The 16737-nt window shown below is 41.6% G+C and overlaps 1 protein-coding gene across 1 annotated transcript; it reads left to right on the top strand.

Moving 5' to 3' along the window:
- Positions 1-6725: 6725 nt before the first annotated feature.
- On the top strand, positions 6726-14200 carry phf13 (PHD finger protein 13). The gene is made up of 5 exons (XM_042507849.1): positions 6726-7095; positions 7980-8081; positions 10953-11132; positions 11219-11639; positions 11775-14200. Exons 1-5 carry the CDS (start codon positions 7051-7053, stop codon positions 12005-12007), a joined length of 981 nt encoding a protein of 326 aa, XP_042363783.1. The 5' UTR covers positions 6726-7050; the 3' UTR covers positions 12008-14200.
- Positions 14201-16737: the final 2537 nt, after the last annotated feature.

Genomic DNA, 16737 nt, shown 5'->3' with positions numbered 1-16737 from the left:
GAATCCTATTGAAATACAAGCCCAAGCCACTGTCTTGCAGACTAAGACTCCTTTTAAAGGTATGCCTTAGCATTCTCAGGCATCTGAAACCAAAAACACTTAAAGACACAGATCGCTGACATTCAAGCTCAAGTCACTGTTATGAAGACAGCAGGTCATAGAACTAAGAACAACCTGCCAGCAGCTGCTGAGCTTAGCAAAGTAAAGCATCGCTAGTCTCTGACAGAAGTTTACATGCAGTGTCTCCACCTGCAATAGCCAACTATAAGATGCAGCCTGCTGTCTTGAGATCCACACCATTACCTAGGCAGTGTGCTACATCCCACATCCAGTCCCAAGACCCACTGTCTTCTGGCACAGTGTACCGCTCAACCAGGGCAAGTGGTTATGGTGTCAGTCCTGCAAAAGTTCATACAGCTCTGACTGTGAATGGTGTCAGCCCTCCTGTTGTGCAGCAAGAACTCATCCAACATGCCATGTGATCCAGTGAAACTATGTCTCCCATGCTCTCTTCATGTAACCCTCTGCACATTCTCTGGGAAGATTCTCCGTCCAACCAATGAAATGGACTTTGACACCTGGAGAGCAAATGTTAATTTGCAGCTTCTACCCCATTCATCCCTGACATACAAAAGACATGAAAGATCATGGACAGTCTGCTGCTTCTAGCGACTGATGTTATTGAGCATGTTAGCCCTCACTCCTTGACATCAGTGTATGTCCAGCTACGTGATTCAGTTCATGGTTCAGTATATGATGAAGATGAGCTGTTGTCCAAATTCATGGGAACGCTGCAAACAGTGACAAGAAGCCTTCTAACTACCTAAACTTCCTGCAAGTCCTCCTGACTGCAGTGTTTAGAGGGGGGGGTATAACAGAAAGTGAATAGAATCGTTATGTCTTGAAGCAGTTCTACTAAGGCTGCTTGGATAATGGATTGAGTAATGACCTTTAGCTTGTGGAAACGAAAAAGATAACAACTTTTGCTGATCTGGTACTACTGTTTGGGACAGAGGAAAACAGACAAGCAGCAAAAGACAACCGTATGAGGAAGCCCTTTGGACTAAATAAGCAAAGCTCCAGTGTTCCATAGCTTGCAAACGGCAACGCAGTAGCAGTGTAGCACCTGAGGAGGAGATTCCTGAGACTTAGCTGCTTAAGAATCCAATACAAACCTAAGTCACTGTCTTGCAGACTAAGACTATTTTTAAAGGTATGCCTTAGCATTCTGAGGCATCTGAAACTAAAACACTTAAAAACACAGATCGCTGACATTCAAGCTCAAGTCACTGTTATTAAGACAGCAGGTCATAGAACTAACAACAGCCTGCCAGCAGCTGCTGAGCTTAGCAGAGTAAAGTACCACTAGTCTCTGCCAGGAGTTTACATGCAGTGTTGCAACCTGCAAATAGCGGACTATCAGACACAACCTGCTGTCTTGAGATCCACACCATTACCTCGGAAGTCTGCTACATCCCACATCCAGTTCCAAGAGCCACTGTCTTCTGGCACAGTGTACCGCTCAGAAAGAGCAAGTGGTCATCATGTCAATTCTGCAACCGTTTATCCAGCTCTCACTGTAAATGGTGTCAGCCCTCCTGTTGTGCCGCAAGAACTCATCAAACATGCCATGTGAGCCAGTCAAACTAAGTCTCTCATGCTCTGTTCATGTCACCTCTGCACATTCTCTAGGAAGATTCCCTGTCCGACCAATGAACTGGACTTTGACACCTGGAGAGCAGATGTTAAATTGCAGTTTCTAATCCATTCATGCCTGACCGACATAAGACATGAAAGATCATGGACAGTCTACTGTTTCTGGTTACTGATGTTATCAAGCATGTGAGCCCTCAATCCTTGCCATCTGTGTATGTCCAGCTACATGATTCAGTTTATGGTTTAGTAGACGATGGAGATGAGTTTTTTGTCCAAGTTCATGAGAATGGTCCAAACATTGATGATTAGCCTTCCAGCTACCTAAACTTCTTGCCAGTCCTCTTAGCTGCAGTGTTTAGAAGAGGTTTATCAGAGAACCTGAACAGAATCGTTATGTCTTGAAGCAGTTCTTCTAAGGCTGCTTAGATAATGGATTGAGTAACGACCTTCAACCTGAGCAAAAGAAAAAGATAACAACTTCTGCTGATCTGGTACTACTGTTTGTGACAGAGGAAGACAGACAAGCAGCAAAAGACACCCGTATGAGGAAGCCCCTTGGACTAAATCAGCAAAGCTCTCGTGTTCCATAGCTTGCAACCTGCAATGCTTAGTCTGACTGCATATAGCGGTGTAGCAACTGAGGAGGAGATTCCTGAGACTGAGCTGCTGAAGAATCCTATTGAAATACAAGCCCAAGCCACTGTCTTGCAGACTAAGACTCCTTTTAAAGGTATGCCTTAGCATTCTCAGGCATCTGAAACCAAAACACTTAAAGACACAGATCGCTGACATTCAAGCTCAAGTCACTGTTATGAAGACAGCAGGTCATAGAACTAAGAACAACCTGCCAGCAGCTGCTGAGCTTAGCAAAGTAAAGCATCACTAGTCTCTGACAGAAGTTTACATGCAGTGTCTCCACCTGCAATAGCCAACTATAAGACGCAGCCTGCTGTCTTGAGATCCACACCATTACCTAGGCAGTGTGCTACATCCCACATCCAGTCCCAAGACCCACTGTCTTCTGGCACAGTGTACCGCTCAACCAGGGCAAGTGGTTATGGTGTCAGTCCTGCAAAAGTTCATACAGCTCTGACTGTGAATGGTGTCAGCCCTCCTGTTGTGCAGCAAGAACTCATCCAACATGCCATGTGATCCAGTGAAACTATGTCTCCCATGCTCTGTTCATGTAACCTCTGCACATTCTCTGGGAAGATCCGTCCAACCAATGAAATGGACTTTGACACCTGTAGAGCAAATGTTGAATTGCAGCTTCTACTCCATTCATCCCTGACATACAAAAGACATGAAAGATCATGGACAGTCTACTGCTTCTAGCTACTGATGCTATCAAGCATGTTAGCCCTCACTCCTTGACATCAGTGTATGTCCAGCTACGTGATTCAGTTCATGGTTCAGTATACGATAAGGATTAGCTGTTGTCCAAATTCATGGGAATGCTGCAAACAGTGACAAGAACCCTTATGACTACCTAAACTTCCTGCAAGTCCTCCTGACTGCAGTGTTTAAAGGAGGGGTATAACAGAAAGTAAATAGAATCATTATGTCTTGAAGCAGTTCTACTAAGGCTGCTTGGATAATGGATTGAGTAAGCAGCCAAAGACAACCGTATGAGGAACCCCTTTGGACTAAATAAGCAAAGCTCCAGTGTTTCATACCTTGCAAACGGCAACGCTTAGTCTGACCGCATGTAGCCTTGTAACAACTGAGGAAGAGATTCCTGAGACTGAGCTGCTGAAGAATCTGATGGACATACAAGCCCAAGCCACTGTCTTGCAGACTAAGACTCTTTTTAAAGGTATGCTTTAGCATTCTGAGGCATCTGAAAACAATACACTTAAAGACACAGATCGCTGACATTCAAGCTCAAGTCACTGTTATTAAGACAGCAGGTCATAGAACTAAGAACAACCTGCCAGCAGCTGCTGAGCTTAGCAAAGTAAAGCATCACTAGTCTCTGACAGAAGTTTACATGCAGTGTTGCCACCTGCAATAGCCAACTATAAGACGCAGCCTGCTGTCTTGAGATCCACACCATTACCTAGGCAGTGTGCTACATCCCACATCCAGTCCCAAGACCCTGTCTTCTGGCACAGTGTACCGCTCAACCAGGGCAAGTGGTTATGGTGTCAGTCCTGCAAAAGTTCATACAGCTCTGACTGTGAATGGTGTCAGCCCTCCTGTTGTGCAGCAAGAACTCATCCAACATGCCATGTGATCCAGTGAAACTATGTCTCCCATGCTCTTTTCATGTCACCTCTGCACATTCTCAGGGAATTTTCCTTGTCCCAACTAATGAACTGGACTTTGACACCTGGAGAGCAAATGTTAATTTGCAGCTTCTACTCCATTCATCCCTGACATACAAAAGACATGAAAGATCATGGACAGTCTGCTGCTTCTAGCGATCTGATATTATCAAGCGTTAGCCCTCAATCCTTGACATCGGTGTATGTCCAGCTACATGATTCAGTTCATGGTTCAGTATACGATGGAGATGAGCTGTTGTCCAAATTCATGGTAACGCTGCAAACAGTGATAAGACGCCTTCTAACTACCTAAACTTCCTGCAAGTCCTCCTGACTGCAGTGTTTAGAGGAGGGGTATAACAGAAAGTGAATAGAATCGTTATGTCTTGAAGCAGTTCTACTAAGGCTGCTTGGATAATGGATTGAGTAATGACCTTTAGCTGTGGAAACGAAAAAGATAACAACTTTTGCTGATCTGGTACTACTGTTTGGGAAAGAGGAAGACAGACAAGCAGCAAAGACACCCGTATGAGGAAGCCCTTTGGACTAAATAAGCAAAGCTCCAGTGTTCCATAGCTTGCAAACGGCAACGCTTAGTCTGACTGCATATAGCGGTGTAGCACCTGAGGAGGAGATTCCTGAGACGGAGCTGCTTAAGAATCCGATACAAGCCCAAGCCACTGTCTTGCAGACTAAGACTCTTTTTGAAGGTATGCCTTAGCATTCTCAGGCATCTGAAACCAATACACTTAAAGACACAGATTGCTGCCATTCAAGCTCAAGTCACTGTTATGAAGTCAGCAGGTCATAGAACTAAGAACAATCTGTCAGCAGCTGCTGAGCTTAGCAGAGTAAAGCATCACTAGTCTCTGCCTATTGCAATGCAATAGCAGACTATCAGATGCATCCCACTGTCTTGAGATCCACACCATTACCTAGGAAGTCTGCTACATCCCACATCCAGTCCTTAGAGAGTCCTTCAAGACAGAAAAACCAAGGTCATTGTGCTGAAGAAAGGAAGAACTGCAGATAAGTTCCACTTTTTTATTTCAGAAACATCAATTCCTATCATCTCTGAAAATCCTGGGGAAGATCTTCAACAGCAGCCTCAAGGATACAGCTTCCATTAAAGGCATGAATGCACTAACATGGAATTCTGCCAAGGACCCTGTGGCCTTTGCTTCTCTGTGAATTTCCCATTTCTACCATCAAAGACCAGGGAAGGAGAAAGGAGTCCGTACCTGAGGAGATGGCTGGGTCTTCCAAGACGCTTGAGCAGCATCACCCTCTATGGAAACACATGCAAATTACGGCTGCCCCTTAAATCCATTGAGGAGGAGTTCAAGGTCTTGCGCGTGAGGGAGGTGCTGCAGTACCATAAGTCCAGTGACCCTAATGTCACAGGGGCAGCGGTATAGGTCAAGACTGGCAGGAAAAGGAGAGCAGAGGCAGCAGTAGAGCAAGCAGAGTCACAGTTGTGCCAAGGAGACCTGGTGGGAACACTGGCTAGAGGAAAAGCTGGACTAGAAACCAACACCTGCAACCCCTCAATATGACAGGACTCGGGGAAAGGAGCGATGGCGACTGGTTTAGAAAGAGGTTAGAGCTGCAATCGAGGAATGGTCCAGCAGAGCAGTGGGACAGGGGCAGCTTGTTAAGAATTTTTGGCTGTATTGCACTCTGGTTTTGTTATGAATCATTCACGGTCTAAGTCTTTAGTTTGGCTTTGTATTTTGTTTTTTTTTTTCTTTCTTCCTATTTTTTTTCTATTTTCTCCTTATTCAAGCGTGCTGCTCGGAATTGTCGGTTGATGTTTGTGACAATGATGGTGCCTCTTTTCTGGAGATATTTAATTAAGGTTATACTGTGTATATACCATGGACTGTCTGTTATATTATAAACAGTCTATGATATTGATGCCGAATTTTCAGCCCACAGGCCAAATTTGGCCCCTGGCAGGGTGCTGGGTGGCCCCCAAACCAGTTTGTAATTCACAGTAAATAAAGTGATTCACATTGGGATTTTTTTTGTACCTGTAGTATATAAGGTGCTAGAGTGTATAAAATAGCATAAAAATAAAGTATGTTTATCAAAAAAGTGCCAGTGGAGGATCCTCTGCACCACCTGACAGAGTTACACCTTAAACTAATGTAATGTCCTAATATCTTAGAAATGTCCATTTAAGGACATTTGAGATATTGGGATATAACATTGAGAGAGAAATGTCCTTGAAATGTTCTAAAATCTAGAAATGTCTTAAAATCCTAGAAACGTCTTAAAATCCCAGAAATGTCCTAAAATCCTAGAAATGTAAAGTGATTTACATCAGGTTTTTTTGTAGGCTACTTTTAGTATAGAGCTTGTTTATCAAAAAAAGGCCAGTGGAGGATCCTCTGGTCGTACAGTGTTGCACCCTAAACTAATGTCATGTCCTAATATCTTAGAAATGTCCTAAAATCCTAGAAATGTCATATGATCCTAGAAATATGCTAAAAAAAATCCTAGAAGTGTCATACAATCTACAAAAAACGTATGGGGCTGCTTTGGGTGGCCCTTGGCCTCTGGTCATTTCGCAAAAGTGTCCCCCCTGTTAGTGTATAGCCTGCCGAAATGCTTTTGGAAGACGAAGAAGAGGCAAGTTGAGTTTCCCTGGTCTATGATATGAACCAGTTTACAAATACCAACAGAGGGTGGTAATGCACAATTTCGTTCACTAGCTACCACAATCACGAAGAAGAAGAAGAAGAAGGAAAGGGGGCAGGCAGCTGGTGACAGCCGAAGTGAGCCGCTCCCCCATCAGTGTGAATCAACTGAAGACATTATCCGACAGCTCGGTGTAAATACAGTAGTAACGTCCACTATTCACGGGAGACGCGTTTTACAACTTTGAACCGATTAGCTGCTTAGTTGTGGATGTCAGTTCAAGTAACGTTGTCGTTGGTGCAGATGGCAAACTGAGTGAACACTGTTGCTTCGAGTTTTAGCATAAGTAAGGTTGACGTTAGCTATAACGTTAGGTACATAGCAGGCAAAAGCTAGGTCAGTGTTTACGGTTGCGGCGAGTAGCCCGTTGGTTTAGTCTGTCACGTTATCGACAAAACGCCAGGTGGTCAGGTACTTGGTAAAGATGGGTGACATAAACCCATCGACATCCCACGTCTTTCAGTCGGAGGTAAGTGTGTTTGTGCAACTGTTTTACAGTGAGTAGTTTGCAGACATGGCTAACGGCGTTAGCAAACGTCAACTTGTTCGAGGTTGTCACTGCACTGTGTAGCAGCTGCTCGTTGGTTAGCATTAGCTTACTGCGCTAATGTTGTCATAATGTTAGCTCCGGGCGCTGTAATTAAATAAGTTATATGCGCAACGCATTCAGTCAATCTTCGTTCAAACTGTCAGCTACCACCACTTAAAGTTGTCTTTAAGAATATGTCATTACTTCAGATGGTACTTGGTGTGATAGTGGACGCTAAAGCTAGCATAACGTTTCATCGAAAAGAAAACATTCCATCATCATTGCGAAGCATGCTAACATTAACGTTACCGAGCATCGCATTCATGCCATCTGCTTTTATCTTCACGTAACTGCAACAGTTGGCTAACACTGATGCTTTTACGTTTCCCCGTGACTTTTGGTCGTCTTTAATGCGAATTTATTCATTGCTTCATAGTTTTGTTTTGCTAGTGAAACTCCACCGACTCTAGCCAGCAGCTAGCTTCTTAGCGTTAGCATTTAGTTACTTATTTGCTGTCTGTTGCTAGCCGACCGAGCTAACATTAGCTGTCTTTTTTAGTTGGTTTATCGGTGGGGGTGGGTGGGAAGATTCACTGACGAGTCCAAATAGAAAAGCGTTTATGCGATCAATCAAACCTAAGCATGTGTTTGTCAACATGGTTTTTTCCTTTTAGTTTCGTGCTGATTTGTTGAATCGCATCGAGCCGAAGGCAAGTGTCCGTTTGTAGAATTACGTTTAAGTACCGATCACTTGGCATTAATGTCAACGCCATGTCGAGATGCATAAATGGAGCAAATGTTTCAATGACGTGACTGTGTTTCAGGGTTTCAGTCCGCCATACAGGAGGAGGAGGACAGTGGAGGATTTTAACAAGTTTTGCACTTTCGTCTTGGCCTATGCCGGTTACATCCCATATCCACAAGAGGTGAGTAATGGAGCAGTTACTGCCTGAAGCTATACTTATCTTAACATGCAATCTTTTAATTACGATGCACTCATTTTAAAAAGGTACGGTAAGTGAATTTTGAGGACTGTTGTGTTTGGTTACAGTATGTTTTCCAATGTCAATCAAAGTAAGAAACTGCTGAGAAACTGCCATGGTAAAAACCTATACCTAATCTAAAAACCTATTTTAAAATAGACTGATAAAGAAAATACATAAATTGGACATCAGAATTCTAAAAATCATCACAAAGGAAAAAAACACCATGTTCAAATCAAAATGTTTGTAGTAAATTCATGTGTACATTTAGAAGAAACTGAATGGACTTTATGGCCACTGGGAAAATTGATAGACTGATTGTAAAGGAAGCACATGTGTAAAACTTGAGGCAGATATATATATTGACCACAGTATCTTGACATCAGTTCTGATAATTCATACATATGTGTTATGACTGATATGGAGTTGTCTACACTTTTTGTTGGTGGATGTCATTGCCTTGAAAGTTGTTGCGAAACGCTTGGCATACTGGCAAGTACGTCACATATCTTTTATTTAATCTTGATTTGTGTTGACTCAGTAAATTGGATATGAGATCTTGGGTTCTCTTTTTCTCATTGAATTGTGTCCTCTGCTTGGGGACAGGGAGGCAAATAGCCAGACCATGAGATTATCTTAAACTGATATATTTTTTTTGTCTGTAGTTTTTCTGGCTCTACATATTTATTTTAGTTTCAGCCTGCCCTCTGTTTAGTTCTAACCTTTTCCTTACCATTCATGGAAAGAGTACTTCTTTTGTATGCAAGATTTCAGTTGTGACTGTAAATGGTGTATTTTCATGGCCTCCTGTTAAGTTTGCTGGATCGGTCTGAGTGTCTGTTACTTTAAGATTCCCCTCTCACCTGTTTGTCACCTGCTAATCTGAGCCCTCTGTTGTATGTGAGGTAGTCCTGTCAGCCTACTCAAAAAAAAAGTTTGTTTTAAGATGGAGCTTTTAATTTTTACATAATGTTGGAAAGTTTAATGAATAACAATAAATCATATGTTTATTACAATCGAACACACCATGGTCACATGAAACTGTCAGCGAACTATGAGGGCAAAAAACAAACCCGCAAAAAAAGCAAAAAGCGATATGATCATTCATTAATCGTAATCAAAGTAAAATGTTCAAGTAATCGTGATTCTAATTTTAAGTATGAGGCTCGCACCTTTGCTTGGAGGAAATTTTAGTAACTGGACCTTCTTGAATTTTAGTTGAATAGGTCCGCCAGCTGGTGACGCCTGTTCTACAGAGTATTTGTCATGTTCAATGTCTTACAGAAAATACATATTTAAACCAAAGTTAACCTTATGATATCTTCATATCTCATTTAGGAGTAAAAGGGAACCTTCAAGCTTGACAGAAATAGTGATTTGATGTATATCGTGATATCAGTCAATCAATCAATTAAACCTTTATTTAAGACTCGGGAAATCATTGAGGGAGACCCTCATTTTCAGTGATGCCTAGCATGAACAACGCATTAAAACATAAGCAATCAAAAGAAACAAGAATCATACAAAGCAACAAACTAATAGCAATAAAAATAGCTAAAAACAGAAATGCAGAAAAATGACATGATAAGATGTAGAATTTATAATTGTAGAATTTATAATAATAAAGCAATTACACTCGATTAAAACAAGATCTGAAATAAGGTATTTGAGTACCTGTACTGATAGAAGAGTGTCCATATATATAGATATCAACTGATATGACTAAAATTATCATGATAAGACTTTTTTCCATACTGCCCAGCCCTACCCATATTCCTCCCAATGGCACATCTTTACAGATGTTGTGGTTGAAAACATTGGTTTTGGTAAAAGCATAGTCATTAAAACATGAAGCCCTGTCCTGTTATCAATGGAGGTTGCTTTTACATTGCTGGGTTACAGTCTGTTACACACACCATTTATTCTAAATCCCAACAGGTAAGACCCTCTGGGTGGCAGGGATATTCTGATATTCTGGTTAAGTTTTCATGGTCCTCATAGCTTCATCAAAGAAGAGACAACAAATTTGAAACCCTTCTTTCAATATGAGTGCAATTTCTTTTGTCAGAACTAACATCAGACAGATTAACTTCCTCATCCTCACTATCAGCGGCAGAGATTTATAGATTGTGAATAATTTTGGTCAACTTCTGTATTTTCCTTAAAAGGTCTCTGTCACCATGTAGCTCTTCTGGTTCTCTCTGATGCATGCTAGATTAGTTGTCATTTCTGCCCCTCTGTTTATAGACACTGTCTGTGCTGATACTCAGTGATGGTTTTATGCGCCAGATTTCAGTGCAAATGCAAATACAGCTAAGTTGTTGTCACGTTAAAATGAGAATTCACAGAGATCTGAATTAAAGAAGAAAAATGTGAGATGATAAACAGTGTGGCCCAACATTCAAGCTGTGATAAGTTATGACAGTACTTAAGAATTTCCTGCAGTCATATTACTGCTCACTCTTTGAAATTGATTCATAACACTATCCATGCTGTATTGTTGCACAATTGAATTTCTGACACTCTCCGAAGTGCCTGAGGACACAGTGACACTCATTCAATTAATACCAATAAAAATTATATCCAAAGTCAGCCATCGTTTGAAGCCACACATTGCCCACACACACATACATTTAAACTGGTACAGTTTATCATGCTAATCCTTGGCACAAATGCATTTATTGATTGGTCATCTTGAATCTTACAGGAAATGATCATCTTATTGTTGAGTGGATGAATCTGTAAATCACCATCTTTACATCTGGATGTGAGTTTGCACTCACTGACCCCTTCTTCTCCCATTTATTGTTACAGGACTCTCCTCTGCGCAGTAGTTCCAGTCCCCCTAACAGTACAGGCAGCACAGCTGACAGTGATGGCTGGACCCCCAGGCCACCAACCTCCTGCCCCCAGCGCCCTCCCAAGGTCCCCCAGGACAGGAGCAGGAAACGTCCACAGCCAGGAGCCTCATTGTCTAGTCACACCAAGAAAGACGTGAGTTAAATTGATGTCACATCATTATCTTAAAATGTTCACCTTCATCTTTTTAAAAATGCGACTCCCCGCTTTCTCTTCTGCAGCACACATTCACCACCCTGCACCCAGATGACCGCAGGAAAGCTGACAAGCTGAAGAAGAAGAAAAGGAGGAAGGAGAGGGAGCATTTGGCTGGTGAGGAAAGTGGGGTCCAGCAGGCCCACTCAGCAGTCCCAGAGCTGCAGTACCCCATCTCCTTTGGTGGCCGAACGATCAAAGAAGAGCCTGAAGATGATATCAGCATTCCCCTCCGCCCCCAGCGTCTGCCTAGCCCAGCTCCCTGCAAAGAGGAGCCCAAGGAGGAGCGTCGAAACTGGGATGGTCAAGACCTTGAAGAAGGGGTGGTAAAGGTACAGAAGGTGGAGGGCATTCCAGGGAACAGAACGGTGTTCCGCCAGGGGAAACAGGTGGTGTTCAGAGACGAAGATGGATCAGGAGAGGATGAGGACATCATGGTAGACTCAGGTATATATATATATATTCATGTATATACGTGTATATATAGGTATATGCATATATCACATTGTTATAATTGCTACAACTTCACAATTTTGAAGTGACCAAGCTTAATTCAGCGTTTGTTCTCTCATGTCTTCTCAGATGACGACTCGTGGGACCTGGTAACGTGTTTCTGCATGAAGCCCTTTGCAGGTCGCGCCATGATCGAGTGTAACAAGTGTAACACCTGGATCCACCTGTCATGTGCTAAGATACGCAAGAGCCACGTACCAGAGACGTACGTGTGCCAGAGCTGCCGAGAGTCACACGGAACCCCAGATGCCCGACGCTCCCACCGCTCGCGCGTAGGCCCACGTAAGCATCTGCTAGACTGACCCCAGGCCAAACACTGAACTCTGCCCCCTTCCATCCCCACCCCCCCCCCCCCCCCTCACCTGCTGGATTGACCCTTCCTCGAATTCAGGTCTTGCACCCTTCAGTCTCTGTCCTTCATGGCCAGCCATGAACCCACATTTTCTATAAACACTTGGTGGACCTATCCCAAGCCCTTATCCCATTAGAGAACAGTTTGAGTGCTATTTTAGATTTACTAAGGTTTGTTCCTGCTTCCCTACAGACTCTGTGCGTAAGGCAATCACTGAATGGATGTCGGTCTGTAGATGACGTTAGCATAGCAGCAAACCTCTACTGTTGGGACTTGGTGTCTCGTGAACACTGGAAACATTTGAACTGCCATATAGAGAGAGAGAGAGTACCCTCACAACTGCCACCCACTATGGTGCATGCTGGGATTTGTGGGAAAGACAGTTTGCACTTTTCTCACTTTTTTAAAAATAATCCATATGACCTTTCTGTCACAGGGAGGAGTACGTCTTTCTGATGAAACTGGATTTTGATTTCTCTTAGATGCCTCTATTAATGTTACACAATTAACCGTTAAAAATGAGAAAACAAGTTAAGCCTTGTGTTAATTGCTTCAGATGGTGCTATAGTATTAAGCTGAGGTATAATCCAATAGAACAAAGATGTAGGATAAGAGACTAGAGTCTGCATCTGCTTCATCTGTTTGTTGTTCTGCTTTGTTATTTAAGACGTGAAAGAATATCATTAAGGCTTGATGCCTGTACGTACAAGTGATCCGAGCGTTTGTTCTTCTCCCTTCTACTTCACAAACTGTCTTCCAGCCTCTGATACACCTCTAAATCAAAAAGTCACTCGGCCACACATGACGTTTTCACACAATTTGCTTTACAAAGATGTTAAAACAGTGTTCTTGTTTCACCAGAATTCTGGTCCTGACGAGTTTTTTTTTCTCATAATAAATAAGTTGTTAGTTCACAGATTTAAAAAAAGCCAGATATCTGATGACAGTTTTCAGTAAAGGTGTTTTCTGTTGTCTCTGTTCAGAGTTTTTGCTGAATTTTAAGGTGGGATTTGACAGTGGTATTGTTTATAAATACTTTTATTTTCCAAACTGTTATTACAGTCACCTTTGTTTTCAACTGTTTCATGCTCATGACAGTTTTCAGAGACAAATATATCTACAGAAGGGATTTCCCTAGGACCGTCCTGTTTAAGTATCAACAGAAAAAAAAGCTATTGTAACTGGAATAGTGTTGTTAGAAAGATTCTCTCAAGAGTCCAGTTGAAATTATGCATGAATGTGTGTTTGTTTGAATGGTTGACACTGTGTGAGGATGTTGGCATTGCATGTGCTGCTACAGCCCAACTAAGCTTCTTGGTTTTTGGTCTTTTGTGAGATGGAGAAATTGATATCTGCGAAAAACCATGGGCAGGGTCAGTTTGTTTTGTTTGTCTCTGAAGGGTCAGATCAGAAGAAGAGATCTCTGTCTCTTATCACCTCTCACTAATGTTTTCACAGCAGTATTCAGTTACTTCCATATGCAGCGAGGTTAAGGGAAAACATGTTTATTCAGGGCACTTTTCCCCTAAAAACTTGCTGGAAATTGGATTTTAAGCTTCGTTATTCATGTGCCATCTGCTGTTGTTTCCGATTATATAAAAGCCATACTGTAGTGATTTTCGACTCAGAAACTTTTATATTAGTCCAGGATTGGATTTTACAATGCAGAATCAATGACTTGACTGGGGAGCAAGTAACACACACAATGAATGTTTGGTATGTAAAGAACACAAGAATTTAGACAAGAGTTTAAAGTGGTTAGGCTCATCTCTGCACTCTTGTCTTCTGCTATTTACAATTGCTGGTTAACTGGTTTGTACCCAGCAATCACCAGATCTTAAAAAACATCAGGTTGTGATGCTTTTAAGACATTTCAAGACCTAAAATCACTTGCTGTGCTCAGGACGTTCATGTCTTGAAGAGAACCTGAAGAGACATCTTCAGGCACAAATTTATAAACCTTAGTCTGCATCTTGAAGACATCATTGTAATTAATGTTAACAATGCTCATTGTGATACAGCTCGTTTATTCTGATCTTGGGTTGTCCTTTCCCCTTATTGAGAAAGCGTTGTCTGTACTGTGGTGCAAACTGTTTCTGTGAAACTATTGTAAACTATTGTAAATAAAGAGTTACCATTTTAACTTTTTGCTTTTTGTCTTTATAATATTACAGTGTTTTTTTAAGCTCTGTGGTCCATCTGCAGTGGAAATCAAGCAAGGAAAGAATTTGATTGCTTCATATTTATTGTAGTCTTTACAGGACAGAGAACACAGGCTCCTCAGCCATACAGGATATGCACATACTAATGCAGGTCGTTAGGATGATGGGCTGGAGTCTAACAGCAGGGAGCAGTGTTTCTGCTGGCCGCATGGTGGCACTGGAGCAGAGATGACCTGTCAAAATACTTAATAGCACAATTAAAACAAATGAGAGAGGACAAATACTACAAACAGAATCAGTGCAAAGTGGCTGCTGTAATAATGACCCCGACATAAGACTGTTATGGATCTCGCTGTAAAGTCGGCAGAGACCCGTATCCTTCCAACTAAATACCAAAACGCGTCCATCTCAATGCCCCCTGTTACTAATTTTGAGCTTACCCACACCTAGAGGTCTTGCAGGTCAATTACAGCAACAGAAAAAAAAAATCAGTGGAGGGCACAATATAAAGTCGGCTGCACTAGTCATAACTTAATGTAAACTCTGGAGTTCAGTAAAAGTGTACAGCTTTAATCAGAGGCTTTAAGACCACTTTCATGACGACTGGTACGGGTGAAGGAAAACTATTGATTACAGCATTGTATTGCAATATTTTGCTCGGCAATATAGTATCTATAAACAGACACCAAGTATCATTATTTTATATAAATGACTCATTTCGCGAAGACAAAATAAACTTTGTGCTACTACAATAATAAAATGAATTGCTTTTTCAGTCCAATAGACACATTTTGCTGTTTGTTGATAAACTTTTCCTTTGGGAACGCCATTTGCAGTTGAAAAAAGGTAATAAATCGCATTATATCGCAATACTCGAATCACATGACATTTAAAATAATTTTGTATTTTGACTTAAGTATTGTGATAATATCATATTGTGGGGTCCACCCTAGCCTCTACTGGGTTTTAAATACTGTACATTTTGTGCAAAATTATTACCTTAGTAATAAATATAATACCATTTGTATCCTACAGTAGTGTAACGTGTTTTCAGTGATTTCCCACGGCCCATGACAGGGTCTCCCAACAAAATCAGGAATAATTTACTTACTCTCGCTCTTTTGCATTTCCCTTTGTTGTTACAGTGTCAATCCACTAACAGGGGTTCACAGTTGAAATGTGCATTTGATATTAAAAGTGTTGTGTTCAGCACTTATCTGTATCTAAACAGAAAGTGTGTGTTAGCATATTAGATTTCCCCATGTCAACCTCACCACTGTGATACGAAAATAGCTACAGTAGAGGTAAATTTTTGTGGATTATCACCTAAAAGACAGTCAATTGAAGAGCATGGTTTTAACATCTTACACACATGGCAGCAGATTAATTCAAAACTTCAAAAAAAAGGGACTGAGGACATCAAATTAAATTATATGGTGAAGGACTGATGCTTAATACACAAATACATGTAAATGTGCCATAATTGTGAAATGGTTTTAGTGTGGCTCAGGTCAGCTCGAGTCCCAAGTTTTGTCTGTCACAGTGAATGCTTAAACAGCAAACCTCCATGAGGGAAAGTGTTATCCTACGCCCTCTACTGGTCACATCACAACCACAATATAATCCTCATTCATATCTCAATATATGCTGAGATATTTCAAATCCATGTCAGCAGTTCCTGTTTTCAGGGACTCAGGGCTGAAAATACACCATTTAAGTACAAACTATATCCTTCCCTTATTAAAAATCATTGTAAAAAAATAATAAAATAAAATAAAATTCAGTTTGGGCTGCAACTGCAAACAGACAATCAACACTGACGCAAATCCAACTGATGTGGAAATTCTGCCTTTAATTTGCAGCCTGGCCTGAATTATCTAAAAACTCTGAAGATCTCAAGCCTGTCTCTCTGTGGTTGGATCACTACCATCAAAGGGCATCTCACACTTTCCCTCCTCACTTCACCCTCACAGATAAAAGTTTCGAGCACCAGTTTTCACCTGAGCAGCAGACGTGTCACTAAAAGGCATAATAAAATCGACGTTTCAACAAGTAAACGAAAACACGAGAATCAGTCCTCAGTCCTGACGAGCCTCAGGGTCACTGAAACCTGCATAGTGTTACTCTAAACATTTGCATGAGTTAATGACATTATTGGATCCAAATCTACCAGGGTGACACACATACAGGACAAAGACGACAAAGATATGGGGTACAATTACAGCTCATTTGTATATACTTGACAAATGTCAAGAAACATCTTTCAATCTACGTGCACTTTTAGCTCATCATTGACGGGAATAGTCACCACATCCGCAGTGACCATCAGTCCCTTCTGTGTAGTGCACATATAAAACTAAGTTCAGGACCAGTGTCTGATCTCCTGCAGCAGGCAGATATTTGAGCCGCCCTGTCAGGTGCAGCAGACTGGAGACACAAAGGGTACACCTTGTAGAAACTCTGAGCTGACTCCTGTATTCTGCTAAACCTCGGAGACGACCCACAGGAGGAGGGAGGA

Source organism: Plectropomus leopardus, chromosome 2, assembly GCF_008729295.1.
Source record: "Plectropomus leopardus isolate mb chromosome 2, YSFRI_Pleo_2.0, whole genome shotgun sequence".
Taxonomy (NCBI): Eukaryota; Metazoa; Chordata; class Actinopteri; order Perciformes; family Serranidae; genus Plectropomus; species Plectropomus leopardus.
Note: the sequence above shows the minus strand (reverse complement) of the source record. Positions and strands in the feature narration are given on the sequence as shown.

What these genes read in the sequence shown, in the direction of transcription:
- phf13 (XM_042507849.1), top strand. Translation starts at nt 7,051, where the DNA reads ATGGGTGACATAAACCCATCGACATCCCACGTCTTTCAGTCGGAG. An exon ending in CCCACGTCTTTCAGTCGGAG is followed by an intron (nt 7,096 to 7,979) that starts GTAAGTGTGTTT and finishes ACTGTGTTTCAG; the next exon opens with GGTTTCAGTCCGCCATACAG. An exon ending in CTAGTCACACCAAGAAAGAC is followed by an intron (nt 11,133 to 11,218) that starts GTGAGTTAAATT and finishes TCTCTTCTGCAG; the next exon opens with CACACATTCACCACCCTGCA.